Source organism: Oncorhynchus mykiss, chromosome 20, assembly GCF_057628025.1.
Source record: "Oncorhynchus mykiss isolate SJ-2025 chromosome 20, ASM5762802v1, whole genome shotgun sequence".
NCBI lineage: Eukaryota > Metazoa > Chordata > Actinopteri > Salmoniformes > Salmonidae > Oncorhynchus > Oncorhynchus mykiss.
Window position 1 is genome coordinate 27185581 of NC_143041.1, and position 15411 is coordinate 27200991.

General features: G+C 42.2%; 2 protein-coding genes across 5 annotated transcripts; one reads left to right on the forward strand and one right to left on the reverse strand.

Moving 5' to 3' along the window:
- Nucleotides 1-8075: 8075 nt before the first annotated feature.
- Nucleotides 8076-11804, reverse strand: LOC149974518 (glucose-induced degradation protein 4 homolog). Its single transcript, XM_090212773.1, has 6 exons — nucleotides 11428-11804; nucleotides 11017-11076; nucleotides 10786-10893; nucleotides 10159-10260; nucleotides 9915-10045; nucleotides 8076-9534 (listed from the first exon to the last, which is right to left on the reverse strand). The coding sequence occupies exons 1-6, from the start codon at nucleotides 11614-11616 to the stop codon at nucleotides 9471-9473; spliced, it is 654 nt and encodes a 217-aa protein (XP_090068899.1). The 5' UTR covers nucleotides 11617-11804; the 3' UTR covers nucleotides 8076-9470.
- LOC149974519 (ATP synthase mitochondrial F1 complex assembly factor 2-like) lies at nucleotides 11432-14477 on the forward strand. 4 transcript variants are annotated; one of them, XM_090212771.1, is made up of 8 exons: nucleotides 11432-12415; nucleotides 12550-12594; nucleotides 12730-12878; nucleotides 13058-13155; nucleotides 13280-13360; nucleotides 13526-13638; nucleotides 13926-14041; nucleotides 14159-14477. In XM_090212771.1, the coding sequence occupies exons 1-8, from the start codon at nucleotides 12289-12291 to the stop codon at nucleotides 14294-14296; spliced, it is 867 nt and encodes a 288-aa protein (XP_090068897.1). In that variant the 5' UTR covers nucleotides 11432-12288; the 3' UTR covers nucleotides 14297-14477. The 4 variants fall into 4 exon arrangements, with proteins under 4 accessions (XP_090068897.1, XP_090068896.1, XP_090068898.1 ...); XM_090212770.1 differs by having other exon boundaries at nucleotides 11959-12037; XM_090212772.1 differs by having other exon boundaries at nucleotides 11982-12415; nucleotides 13983-14041.
- Nucleotides 14478-15411: the final 934 nt, after the last annotated feature.

Below are 15411 nucleotides of genomic sequence, written 5' to 3' on the forward strand. Positions count from 1 at the left end.
CTCCATTCCAGCCATTATTATGAGCTGTCCTTCCCTTACCAGTCTCCACTGGCTGGAACACAGGAACATAAAACTTTATATCATTCCAGTGATACATTTTATGATTGTCAGGAAGTACAAGCCAGGCCCTTGTGTCACCGCAGAGCAACACTGACCTGCCTACAATATCAGGAAAAGAAATAACACACAGATACATTGTGTTGGTGTGAACATGACTAGACAATGGGTTTTTCCTCCACTGCATACCAGGGGAAAGAGAGGGATGGGTTTTCCAGACCTGCTACTATTTATGTTATCAAACCAAATGTGCCAACTAACCAACATTACCACATCAGATCTACAGGACAGTAGATTTACCTGGAGTTACAACTTAAATGTTATGTCTATGACAAGGGCACAGGACGGATGTGGTATGAGGATTCATGGACTGATTGACAGTTGTTACCTGGACAGGGGAGTTATTTCTCTATGGGTCATCACAAAACTCTGGGGAATAGAAATGTTGGGTGACACCATAAATGTGGTTATGTGAGTTATATATATAAATATTGCATTAAAAACATTTCTATGCAATGATTTTGAATGGCTTGGGGAAAGTACATGTTACCTTCACAAATAAGCAGTTTATTAATCTATCCTGTAAACTCTTTTATTTTAATGTTTCATGTTATATTATCAAAGAATAGATAGCAGGGACGTATCAACGGGCTTTGCTCTACAAGTTTTATGCTGTTCTCTTGTGGTCATTTGAAAAATAGCAACAACTTTGGTCCTGACTTGGAGCACTGACCTGGGATTAATCCTGTGGCGTGCACCATACTGTATAAAGAACACTGCACTGAATATAGAAATATACTGAATAAATAGCCCTCTAAGGTACCCAATCACTGACATGACAAGAGGAACGCTGATGATGCACTAGCCAATAAAAAAAATGTCATTCTACTATTACAACTTTCAAGAGTAAGTTGAAAGCTGGACTGAGTTCCTCAGTTCCTCAGTTCCTCTGCATATTACACTTACTGCACTGCTTTCGCCCTGGAAACTTCAATCTGTCTCACTTCCACAGAACATTTCTGATCCCCAGCAACATGGCCACCCCCACAATTGAAACTCTCCAATTCTTTCACCAAAACAACACACTTTTGCCTCATGCCCTCCTGCGCACTTCTCAAACCTCTGAATCTCCCTTCTACATACTGCTGCAATATGATCATAAACTTGGCACCTGAAACACCTTAGTGGGTTTGGAACAAAAGCTCTTACAGGATAACTTAAATACCCTAACATGATTTTAGCCGGGAAACACTGCACCAAAACTCAGAAGGACAGACAGTCTCGTCAGTCTCGTGCTCACCACCGGGTCTGCGTCACACCAAACGGCGTGCATCACAGACACCAAGGATTCCCAACTTCAATTGATCCACCTTAACACTCGACCACAACCCAGTTATCACTGCTTTAAGCGGCACTCTGCTCCAGAGAGCAAAAAGCAGCACACCGCTTTCGTCCCGAGTCTTGAAACACGCAGTGCACCAAAAAAAATCCACCTCTGGATACTTTGACCAAATTGACAGAATCCAACTCATTCTTACCACAAATGGATGCTAAAAGGTATGGATACACTTTCTCCATGAATCGTACTCCCACTGGGACAGAGTCATCTTGGGTGTTTTTCTGATCATTGGGCTTGGAAGTAGTGGCAGACTTACTATTAGGCAGAAGAGGCAACTGCTTCAGGCCTCACATCATCAAGGGGCATTGTGAGCTGGAATTATAAACTGGGTGGTTCGAGCTGTCATGGGTTGCTCAGCTCATCGCTGTCATTCTATCTTGCTTCAGCAGGTTGGTCCAGCAGCAGCAAAATATGTGGGAAGCTTCAAAGTTGCAAAGCAAATGGGGATGGAAGGGGGTTTTGCTTGGCCACTGTGCCCAGGTTAATGAGGCCACATTGTTTACAAAAAAGGCCTCCAAATATGTAAATTAATCCATAAAGCCAAATAATAATTCATAATCGATAAATCATGTATTAATATAATCCACGTTTGTATCATAAATAGTAGAAACAAGTGTCATTAATCACCCACGGACTGGTTCATATTTATAATGGACTATTTCACCTTGAGTTCTGCCGGCTCATGGACAGAAGGCATCCAGCTTTTGTCAAATTACTTTTTGCCGTTAAATCAAATCAAAATCAAATCAAATCAAATGTATTGGTCACATACACATGGTTAGCAGATGTTAATGTGAGTGTAGCAAAATGCTTGTGCTTCTAGTTCCGACAGTGCAGTAATATCTAACAAGTAATCTAACAAATTCACAATAACTACCTTATACACACAAATGTAAAGGGATGAATAAGAATATGTACATATAAATATATGGATGAGCGATGACCGAGCGGCATAGGCAAGGTGCAGTAGATGGTATAGAATACAGTATATGCATATGAGATGAGTAATGAAGGATATGTAAACATTACTAAAGTGGTGTTATTTAAAGTGACTAGTGATACCTTTATTAAGTCAATTTATTTAAGAGGCCAAAGATTTGAGTCTGTATGTTGGCAGTAGCCTCTCTATGTTAGTGATGGCTGTTTAACAGTCTGATGGCCTTGAGATAAAATATGATTTTCAGTCTCTCCGCCCCAGCTTTGATGCACCTGTACTGACCTCGCCTTCTGGATGATAGCGGGGTGAACAGGCAGTGGCTCGGGTGGTTGTTGTCCTTGATTATCTTTTTGGCCTTTCTGTGACATCGGATGCAGTAGGTGTCCTGGAGGGCAGGTAGTTTGCCCCCGGTGATGGGTTGTACAGACCGCACTACCCTCTGGAGAGGCTTGCGGTTGAGGTGGTGCAGTTGCCTTACCAGGCGGTGATACAGCCCGACAAGATGCTCTCGATTGTGCATCTGTAAAAGTTTGTGAGTGTTTTAGGTGACAAGCCACATTTCTTCAGCTTCCTGAGGTTGAAGAGGCGCTGCTGCGCCTTCTTTGCCATGCTATCTGTGTGGGTGGACCATTTCAGTATGTCTGTGATGTGTACGCCAAGGAACTTAAAACTTTCCACCTTTTCCACTACGGTCCCGTCGATGTGGATGGGGGGGGGGGGGTGCTCACTCTGCTGTAGCAGGTTAGGAGAATTAACGTAGCAGGTTAGGATAATTATATTATGGTTAGGAAAATGGTTATCGTAAGCTAAAATGAACCAAAGCAAAATCAACTTTTGACTTTAATTCGACATAAAATAAGGACATTTTATTTGAACAGAAAAATTACCGAAGTTAACACATTTTTTTTGTAAAGAAACAGGTGCCGCTGATAACACTACCTTGGTCATCGAGGCAGAGGACACAATGATGAGCCCAGACAGGCCCAGGCCTGGTTAGCACTTCAACAACCACTAGCATTAGCCTAGCTAGCGCTTTAACCAGTAGCATTACTGCCTCTGCTGCTGTCGGTGAATAATCATCATCGGAACTACATGCTATGACTAGTAGTAGCACAGCGGTAGCTAATGTCGAAGCAGAGCAAAAGCTCTGAGAGGAAGATGCAAATCATGCAAAATCGGTTTCAGAGCCTTATTCACCTCTAGCCCTTGATCTTCCAGAGTCACAAAGAGATCAACACATGGGCCTACTGTGTGTTGAAGTGATGATGTGGGCAGAGGCGCTGTCTGACAAACAGAAGTGTGATCTTGTCAAACAGGGGCCAAAACAGCATTCCCTCAAAGTGGGGACGCAGTCCCTTTAAGATTTAGTAGTGACATCTATGAAAAAGTTATGATAAACCGAGAAAAAACAATACACGGACATGGCTTTTGTATTCAAGTTAGGCTGATGCCGCGTTTCGTTTTTATTGTCGGGATTTGGGGAAAAATAAGACTAATTTGAGCAGTGATGGTTTTCAGTGCTGGAAGAATATCGGGACCAATTTGAAAGCACATGAGCGTTGAACTGAGCATTTACAAAACATGGAGAGTTGGCGCCACCTTAAGGAAAAATGTAAACATGGAGTTAATGGCACTTGAGGTAAATCATTGTAAGATGGTTTTGCGGAGATTGCTTGCCATTGATCTGTTATTTGGCTGAATGAAACCAAGCCTTTTGTAGACAGAGGATATACACGAGCCAAGAAACGGCAACTTCCTTGGGCAGGTGGAGCTAATGGCACAATTTGACCCTGTAATGACTGAACGTTTGAGATAGTTTGAAAATCATTACATAATTCATAATTATCTTAGCAAGAGTATCCAAAATAAACTGATAGCTCTGACTGCACAAAAAAATGCCAATGTTGAGAAGATTAAGAAGGAAAAACACTTTGCTGTCATCATGGACTGCATGCCATTTATAAGCCATACTGAACAGCTGTCAGTGGTATTAACGATTAACAATATTTGCACATTATTATTTTTTAAATTATTCAAGCTCTGTCAAGTTGGTTGTTGATCATTGCTAGACAGTCATTTTCAAGTCATGCGATAGATTTTCAAGCCGATTTAAGTCAAAACTGTAACTAGGCTACTTAGGAACATTCAATGTCGTCTTGGTAAGCAACTCCAGTGTATATTTGGCCTTTTGCTTAAGGATATTGTCCTGCTGAAAAGTTTTAAAAAATTCTCACAGTGTTTGTTGGAAAGCAGACTGAACCAGATTTTCCTCTAGGATTTTGCCTGTGCTTCGCTCTATTTGTTTTTTTTTTATCCTAAAAACCTCCCTAGTCCTTGCAAATGACAAGCATACCCATAACATGAGGCAGCCAACATGCTTGAAAATATGAAGAGAGGTACTCGGTGATATGTTGTGTTGAATTTGACCCAAACATAACACTTTGTATTCAGGACATGCTTTTTTTCAGTTTTACTTAAGTGTCTTTTTGAACACTATTGCACACAGTGAGTCCATGCAACTTATTATGTGACTTGTTTAGGCTTGCCATAATAAAGGGGTTGAATACTCATTGACTTATTTAGATTTTCAGTTCATTTGTAATTTTTTTTTACTAAAAACATAATTCCACTTTGACATTATGGGGTATTTTGTGTAGGCCAGTGACACAAAATCTCAACTTAAATTCAAGCTGTAACAACAAAATGTGGAAAAAGTCAAGGGGTGTGAGTGATCGTGTGAATACGTTGAAAGCGCTGTACATGTAGCCCATGGATCTGATGGTGTCTGGCCAAAAAGAGTATGGCATGTCCTACTCTTTTTGCCCAGACAGCATCAGATACATGGGCTACATGTAGTAAGGTGAAGGGGCGCTGTTTCACTCAGATTCTTTCTCTGGTGTTAGTTTCAGATACTTGCGAATTGAAGGAAAGTTGGCAGGTGCACAGTGCACAGACTGGCATCTGTCTGGGGCCTCATACTCACTAAGTCAGACCTCGGAAGCCTTCACCTCATGACACAGGTTATTTTTTCCTCACTTGTCAGGATCGATTTCAAGTTCACTAACTGTCAATTTCTCGCAATCTTCAGGCACGTAACATGCATTTCTCTCCTGTATTCGACCCAAATGAGAAAGTACTCAGGCCTGGGTTACAGGTTTGCACCTCGCGCCCCTTCTTTCGATACTGAACAAAAATGTAGACGATTACAACAATTTCAACCATTTTACTGTTCCTGTTAACGTAAGAAAATCAGTCAATTTAAATGTATTAATTGGGCCCAAATCCATGGATTTCACATGACTAGGCAGGGGCGCAGCCATGGGTGGGCCTGGGAGGGCATAGGCCTACCCACTTGTGAGCCAGGCCCATGCACTGGGGAGTCATGCCCAGGCAATCAGAATGAGTTTTTCCACACAAAAGGGCTTCATTACACACAGAAATACTCCTCAGTTTCATCTGCTGTCTAGGTGGCTGGTCTCAGACGATCCCGCAGGTGAAGAAGCCGGATATGGATGTCCAGGGCTGGAGTGGTTTGCGGTTGTGAGGCCGGTTGGATGTACTGCCAAATTCTCTTAAACAACGTTGGAGGAAAATGCCAACATTCAGTTCTCTGGCAACAGCTCGGGTGGACGTTCCTGCATTCAGCATGCCAATTGCCAATTATCTTGCCAAAGGATAAATGCTCACTAACAGGGATGTAAACAAATTTGTGCACAGAATTTGAGAAAAATAAGCTTTTTGTGCGTATGGAATATTTCTGGAATCTTTTATTTCAGCTCATGAAATATGGGATCAAAACATTACATGTTGCGTTTGAATTTTTGTTCACTATTGTTACGGATACAGGTATCCTGTGTCTGTGTGTGTATCCTGTGTGTGTTTCTTTTCTCTCCTTCTCCCCTCACAGGTGAAAATCATCACTCCCCAATCAGTCAACAATCAACCCATCAATCAGAAGACACACCTCCTCCTGTTTCCTACCCTATCACAGTTCCTTCCCCATGGTTTAAAAACCCCATCATTTGTTTGCTCTAGAGCTCAATCTCTTTGTAAATGCCATGTTTGTAGACCTCTGTGTTTCACTCGCTCGCTGTGTATTAATTAACCTCTCTTTTGTTTGAGCACCTCCATAGCATATTGTTTTGGTTATGGTGTTTGTTTGTTTGTTTGTTTGTTGCTGGTGGGAAAAGGGGGAAACCAAGACAAGTCGCCCATGGGCATACACTACCCGTAGGTGAACTTTGTTAAATACACTAGTTAGAACTGGGCGGACCACCCACTGTATTTTTGGTTAGTTAGCTGTTGTTAAAGTAGGCTAGTCTAGCTTAGGGGTGTTTTTGCATATGTATTGTTTCTTTCCTTGGGTCCAGCTCAGCCCCTTTTCCTGCTCCCCCCATTACCGTGTGTTTATAAATAAACCCTGAGTTTGACGGTATTATTTCAGTTGTCGTGGTTATTTCGTTCACACTTTGTCACAGCTATAATTTGCATGAGATATGTTACGGGTCTCATTACCATCCCCCCTAGACTGTCGGGCCAAAAGGGATTCGTAACAACTATATACCGTATCTATGCCTCTTCCCCCCCCCCCCCCCCCCCCGTCCGGTCCCTCCATCTCCGTGTGGGACCTCAGGAAATTCAGTTCCCTGCAGCGATCCTTTTCATTACAGCACAGCACAGGAGGGGACATCTATGAAGCATAGTGTACTTTATGGTTAACTAATCTAAGAGACAGAATCTGAGTCAGGCATCGGAAATGGTTACTTGTTAGTTTCACTGACCCCCAAGGCTCTGATGAAGGCAAAGATGCCAAAACGGACGCCTGCTGCCCTGTCAATAAATGAACAGATCTATGCAGAAACAGAGTGCTCCTTTACTTTATTGTCCTGGGGTAAGGAATGTTTGTTGCCTTTGGAATCCTTTCTTTCATTATGACCCTGAATACTGTGTTGTAAACTATTGACAGCAACCCTGGCCAGTGCTATCTGGTATCCCTGGGACGTCCCTACCCTAAACCTGTACCATTTTAAATGTCTACTTCAATGGGGGGTATAGACGTCCCAAGCATTCCAGATAGCATAGACCCAACAACAATGTGTATCAAACTGGTATCACTAGAGGGTAGTATTAGATAGGTGGGAACAGCTAGGGAGCCAAAACTGCCACTTTATCCAGCTGTGCATTCTTGACCTTGAGGTAGCTCAGAATAGAGTATACCAAACATTAGGAACACCTTCCTAATATTGAGTTGCCTCAGAAATGCCTCAATTCGTCCAGGCATGGACTCTAGAAGGTGTGGGAAGCATTGGAGTCAACCCATGTTGACTACTACCATACCTCTGTTCAAAGGCACTTAACTTGTCTTGCCCATTCACCCTCTGAATGGCACACATACACCAAAAATAATGATTTAACCCATCTCCTCCCCTTCGTCTACACTGATTGAAGTGGATGTAGCAAGTGACATCAATAAGGGATCGTAGCTTTAACCTTGATTCACCTGGTCAGTCTGTCATGGAAAGAGCAGGGTTTCTTAATATTTGACATACTGTGTATTTGTCCAGCTAGAATAATATTTAGTTCATTGTGTTTTTATGGAGTAATATAAATAACAGGACCCATTGCTAGTATGTCAGTGAAGTACAGTTCATACAATAGTCTTAAAAGAAAAAAAACAAGGGATGTTGATATGATTTACTCCATTCTTCACACCAATCTGCTTTCGGTCCATACTCACACACACACACACACACATACTGGTATAATACATTTTGCTACAGTTTAAAAACATGGCACAATGGCATGGACAGGTGCAAATGTAGAAGGGTAGTGCTTGAAAAGGGCAATTAGACAAAAGATTTCCTTTAACGAGAAGACATTTTGAATACTACTTTATAGAATACATCTGGTTTTTGAAACTTGGAGATGTATGGTTCAGGTCAAGAATGTTGCTGTTGCATTATGCTGCATAGTTAACAATGAAGGGGCATGGACACCCAAGGAAAACAGAAGTTGGTGACAAAAGTATTTCTGTTTTAATGAATGCGAGTAGAGTAAAATGCTGCTGACTGCATGGGCCTAGTAACATGATTCCATCTTAAATCCAACCATGACCTGTGTTACATAACACATGTATATTGGATTAGAAGTGTGGCACTGGAGTTAAACACAACGTGTGCAAATGAAACCCACGATACAAGAACCACAAGCACTCACAAATGTCACTTGTCTTTTCCACAGAGCACGGACCTCCAGACAGTCATTACTCTGTCGTCTGAACATTTACAACGAGTAGCTGAAGAGGTAACTTGCAAAATCTCTTTGCAGGCAATCAGAAGAGTTAGCCTAGATTGAAAATAAAACAATAACACTGTCATTCAATGAGCTATGAAGTGTTTAAAGCTTCAATCCAAAAGACAGAGTGTAGTTCATCAGAACATTATTCCACACGCTGACATTTAGCTTCAAAAGAGATCCAGCGTTTGATAGAGTAGAGCAGAAGAATCTTTGTCCAATATCTGTTAAGCGCAGATGAGAATTGGATAAAAGCAGACAAATCCCCAGTTGCAAGAGGAAAACCCCAGCTTTATTTATAAAGTGTCCAAAGACAAGTGTTGTCGTACTGAAGTCTCCATTTTCATAACTCATGACTGGACCTTGACGCAGCAGAGTGAAAGTCAACAAGCTTTTAAAATCAGACGTTAAAACAAATTAAGAAATGATAAAGCATCACACTGCTATGGCTCTCTGCCCCAATCCCACAGGACTGAAGCTCCTGCCTGCCCTGGCTGGGGCAGAGCAGTCCTTTCCCTCTGTCTCTTCCATCCATCCATACCTTCCTCCGTGAAAGTTCCAGTCCAACAGACCTGCTTCCATCTGTCCATCAATAAATCCATCATTCCATTTCCTTTTCTTCCTCAGACAGAAAAGCACATCCTCTTGGTAGGAGAAACAACACCGTTTTCATGTCCCTCTTCCACCCATCCTTCCCCAGTCCTTCTCAGTCTTCATGCCTCCTTCATGTAGCTTCTGCAGGCCTTAAAGTCTTTCTGAGCCAACAAAGCCACAATGCCTGGGTCACCGGAACTCATAGATGGCTGCACTGTGTTCCAGAACATGGGTGAGGTTCAGAGACTGGTACCTGTGACGGAGAGGGAGTCAGACAGTGCTATTTAGTGCAGAAAGTCAGGAGAGGCGAGATGCATTGGCCAGTCCCAAATCAAATCAACCCCAAGCCCTCAACTCTTATTGTACAGAGATTAGTTATTAAATTTATTTTTGATTAGTTGAAAAAATTATATTTAAAAAAATAAAAGTTCACACCCCACAGAATTAGGGCATGAACTGCATCCCGACGCTGATAACCTGAGCAAATAAAATATGAATTTAAAGAAAAAAGAAACGCATAAGAACTGATGACGCACAGATGCATATGTTCTAAGTTCACAAGGCCTGGCTACATCTGAACCAGTTTTATCACATGTTCATCAATGACCCAGTTAGTATTTAGTCTCCTGTTACCATTCTGAGCTCCTATGATAGTAGTATCCCTCTATGGTGGCTGTGGACTTTTGGAAGCAGATGTAGTAGAAACCAGCGAAGGAAGCACCGCTGATATCTTTAATGGTGTGATCAGGGACCAGGAACTGCTCCTGTGGAAGAGAATGCAACAGTTAGTACATCATTATAACAACAGTATTTTTTACAGGAAATGTTGCCAAACCTCATAGCCATGATTCAGCTTTTCCATGGTAATGGAGCTTACCTTCCACCTCATGAAGATGTAGTCAGACTTCTTCAGCTCTTCATAGTCAAACTCATCCGAGTTGAACGTCTTTGCATACTGGTAGAAGGCCTGGAATTTTCCCTGGGGCCCAAATATAAAATTGTTAATCACTGGAACAATACAATACGTTTAACAATCATAACAATTGTTCTTGCTTGACAAATCTACCGTTATCAGACCCCCCCCCCCCCAGGTTCCAAACCAATTCAATCACTTTTCACCCGGTGCAAAGTCCACCCACCTGGGATAGCTTAGTCGAATCCCCTCATTGCTTGAAATCACTGCCCCCACTTTAAGCACCACATTCACCAAATCCTGATACGACCAAATAACCAGTGGCGGAACACCAAAACTAGCCTGTTAGCCGTCGCATCCCAGGGAATTTTCACAGACGTCACAATACTATTTATTTGACATAGTCTGTCCACGAGAGATTAACAGCAACCAAAAACATTAATGAGGGGGATGACACCCTCACATTCTCACCAGGAAAGATTAACTCCTACTTCATTTGACACAGCGGTCTAAAGCAGATCAACATGGGTGGTATCAGACTATTAAATTAAATTAGGCTAAATTAAATGAATGATCGCATATTCGATTTACCCAGTGCTTGCGATCCACATCCTCATCTGCATCCCACTTCCTGGTTAGAAACGGACGCTTCCTACTGATGATCTCCCCTGCAAAGAACGTAGTCAGAGTGGGGTATTCCTTCAGAAGAAAAAAACAGAAAGAGAAACAGGTTATGCTGGGAATCAAAACCATGATTAAAATAAAAGGGTTAGAATAAACCTTTATTCAACCTCTTTTCAGTATCAAGTAAATCATTCTCACCTCTGTCAACCCTTTGATCTTCAAGTACCCACACAAGTATGAGTCTTCCATGGTCACATGCTGAAAGAAACAACACAAGACTTGAAAACTGTATGTAAATGTTCACTTGCTAGATAGTGGAATGAAGGATCATTCATTGTGTAACTTCTTTCCAATGGTGTCATGATGTGAGCCAACGATGCATCTGAACACAGCTGAATCACATTCTGGTAATAACATGTTCACTACTAATGCCAGCTCACCTACCGTCACTAGAATGTAAATTCAATTAATGATAACATCTAGGTTTCATGGCCGGTGATTATGAACACTCCTTCTGGAAGCTGGCAATCATTACGTGTTTTGACATTTTAGTCAGCACAATTAGTCGTCACCTGACTGGCAAATGAAAGTTTCATAAATCTAACGGACCTGCAAAACAACCTCGACATCGTAGGAGTTGCCTTTGCTCTTCTGATGTCCTCGGAACTTGGAACCGCTGTAGAGAAGCGAGGCGATAACACCGGGCTGGTGGGTGTTGATCAAGGGAGGTGGGATAAGCGAGGCCGAGGACTTGAAGGCCATGGGGGTGTTACTGATGTATCCAGCGAGGACAGGCATGGTTCTGGTACCGCGGGAAGGACACCGACCGCAGTCAGTGGCCGTCCGGGCGATAGATGTGGGAAGATGGTACAGAGAGCACGAATGAGGCGGCTCACCTACATCCAAATCCCTTCAAATGTAATACTTCAGTCACTCACACCAAGCTCCAGAAAAGTAAATGGACTTCGTCGCGGGCGTCATAAAACAGCAGCATTCTCTTCTCTCATTAGCCAAGGGATGCACTCGTCTAAAAGCGCGCCGCTCATTGGCTTATTTATCGCAACGCTATCAATGACTTTTGAGGATGTAGTCCTTTTCGCTCTGGCACTCTTCCATTCTGTTTGATTGTATAACAAGAATAGAACTACATTTCCCATGTATCTGGGAAATCTGTCGAATCTGCCAAACACGAAAGGTCACACATGGGATGCAGTGAGAGGTGTGTGCAAATACGATCGTATTTTTCCAAATGATTCGTTTTAGATCAGTCAACCTTCAACTATTATTCGTCAGCCGTTTCAGTCGTTTCTTATAGCAACAGTAGTGTGTCCTGCATTTTGAAAAGCGATACTATCCGGCATTCACATTCCTGTTAGCTAACGTTAGTTCAGCTAGCCAAGTCAACTGTAGGTTTGAACCCCACTTCAATTGGGGAAACTTGTTTGTTAAAACATCTCTGTCACTGACACGATGTTGAGGAATCTTGTGAGATTTCACAATTGTCTGGGGCATGCTTTCTCTCCCCCCACTGTCTGCCCAAGAGGTCAAATGTTTAAGCTGCTCTCTGTGAACTCAAAATCCTACTCCATTATCACAGGTAAGAGATGCACCAGCCACTTGTTTCATCAAATATCAAGAAAAGGCTCTCGAGCTTGCTGGTTTACAGTGATCGTGGCTATGTGCACCACGGAGGTTGCACATGTCTTGTTTACTTTGTTTCGCTCTCAACAGAAAGAAAGAAATTCTATGAGGATGTTAGCATATCCCATGGAGAGGGTGAGTACTGTATCGGAACTTGGAGAGTGAGGGTCTTTCTCTCTTGACATTATTTAAATAAGAAGTCTGAGTGGTAAGAATTCAAGAACTCACTTTTTCTTTTTTCTTTTTTTACCTTAAATTTTTGGTCTGCAGGTGGCATGTTTGAGATCAACCTGGACCGGCGGAAACTGAAAACACCAGGAGGAAAGCTGTTCACAGCCCCCAACGAAGCCTTAGCCATTGCCGTGGCGAATGAATGGGATACTCAGAAAGACATGCTGAAGTTCTACAGCATGCATATGGTATGACCTTTTACCCCAGTACTTTTGTTCAATGCTTCATGTTGGCTGTATCTGAAATGGTCACTGTACCCCATACAGGGCACTACTTTCTCTAGAGCTTTTGACTTGGGCCTGGATTCAAACTAATGCTCTATATGTGGGAAAAGGGTGCAATTTGAGATTTGTTCTCTCTCCTCCAGACCACTCTCTGCAACACAGCCCTAGATAACCCTACGTTCCGCAGCAAGGACCAAATGATCACTGCTGCCCTCAAGTATCTGGAGACTGACACTATCTGGTACACAGAGATATTTGTAGTAGCATGTGGGTTTAGGTTCTCTCCATCAGAAATTATTTCTACAGATCATTCATGTGTATGATTGCACAGGGATTGAAACTGTGAGTATGTTGTCTCCTTGCAGTTACAGAGTTGAGGAGCCTCCATCACTAGTTGAGCTTCAGAATAATGAATGGGACCCTGTGTTGAACTGGATTGAAGACCGGTTGGTATCACTTTAACATGATCATTGACTCATTTTCTGTGAGTTACCTTACAAAAAGTTCACTGGACATGTATACGTATTTGCATGTCATCTTCAGCAAAGGAGGGAAACAGAGATTTGTAGCATTGTCTTGCAAATACTTGAATGAATGTTTTTCTCTTTCAGGTACAACGTAGTCATTGGCTCCTCCACCAGTATACTGGGGCCAGAGATCCCACAGGCGACGATGGATACTTTCCGCCAGCACCTGGGTTCCTATAACTTCTGGTCCCTGACAGGTAAAAACATCTAAGAGTCATTAGAGGTACTCCCGTCCCGTGGACATGTGCAAATTCTTTACTGTATGTGGGTGCTAAAAGGAATCAGCCTCTTGCCTAGACCAATGGACTGAAAATGGAGAGAGAATCGTCTCTATTTTCAGTTTGTTGGGCCACTTCAGGTAGAGCCTCTTGCTTTGCACTCAGAAGTAGGACCGGTGTTTATGATCACATAATATTGCAGAGTCTCAGTTAAATAGGCTGTACAAGACTACTAATATTCTTTGTGTGACCTCCTATGTGTGTAGGTCTGGAGTATGTGATCACCCAGCTGAAGTCAGTGGTGCTTGCCTTTGCTTTAATAGACAAACACATAACAGTGGAGCAGGCCGTGCTGCTGTCACGACTAGAGGAGGAGTTCCAGGTAGGAACTCGCCACAGAAACAATGCATATACAGAGATTAGCGTTGTGGATATGTATTCAATCTCTTTCTCTCTTACTAATGATTTATTTTCCTCTGTCTCTTTTCCCTCTACATAGATCGGGCATTGGGGAAATGTAGAGTGGGCTCATGATGTTGACCTGTATGAGCTGAGGTCACGTACAGCAGCAGGGGCTCTGTTTGTACATTTCTCTTCTGAAAGTTCAACGGTCAAACGCAAACTCATGCAAGACTAAGGAGGACATTCAGTGCTTCCCTGAGTCAACACAAACTCAGACAGGACTCTTAAGAGCAAAGGCAACAGAGGCAGTGTACTGGCCTCTGACTGGGAAGAAATCCCAACTCCTTCGGACTTGTGTTTATCTCTGGTTGTTGTCTTTTGCGGAATAAAAACACATAATATTCTATGTCAATCAATCAAATGTATTTATGAAGCCCTTTTACATCAGCAGTGTCACAAAATGCTTATACAGAAACCCAGCCTAAAACCCCAAAGAGCTAGAAATGTAGTTGCCTGGAAACCTGACGTTCAGTTGCATTGAATTTACATCGAATTTACATCGTGCATAATATATTTTAATGTACTTTAGCGGTTGTCCGTGCGGTAGGAATGAGGAAAGTATAATTACATAAACTTTTCAAAGCACTTGTAGTGCATTCAGATTTCTATCACCTGGCGCATGTTCACAAGATAAAAATACATGCACGAGACGTAGCAAAATTAAGGCAGTTATTTCACAACACATTAAGTGTGCCACTACTCTTCTACCATACAGGCTACCTACCTAGGCTACCTCTGATGGCAGGTAGCCTAGTGGTTAGAGCGCTGGACTAGTAAACAGAAGGTTGCAACATCAAATCCCTGAGCTGACAAGGTAAACATCTGTTGTTCTGCCCCTGAACAAGGCAGTTAACCCACTGTTCCTAGGCTGTCATTGAAAATAAGACTTTGTTCTTAACTTACTTGCCTAGTTAAGTAAAGGTAAAATATACATAAATATATCTACAACACAAAAAAATCAAGTTTGTATGTGTATCTCCTCGCTGTTCCATAAGATTAATTTCGATTGGTTATTTAAATCTGATTTTACTGCTTGCATGAGTTAATTGATGTGGAACATAGTTCTGTGGCTCCATGTAGTACTGTGCACCTCCCATAGTCTGTTCTGGACTTGGGGATTGTGAAGAGACCTCTGGAATGTCTTGTGGAGTATGCATGGGTGTCCGAGCTGTGTACTTGTAGTTTTAAACAGACAGCTCGGTGCATTCAACATGTCAATACTTCTCACAAATACAAGTAGTGATGAAACCAATCTCTCCTCTACTTTGAGAATGACATGCATATTATTAA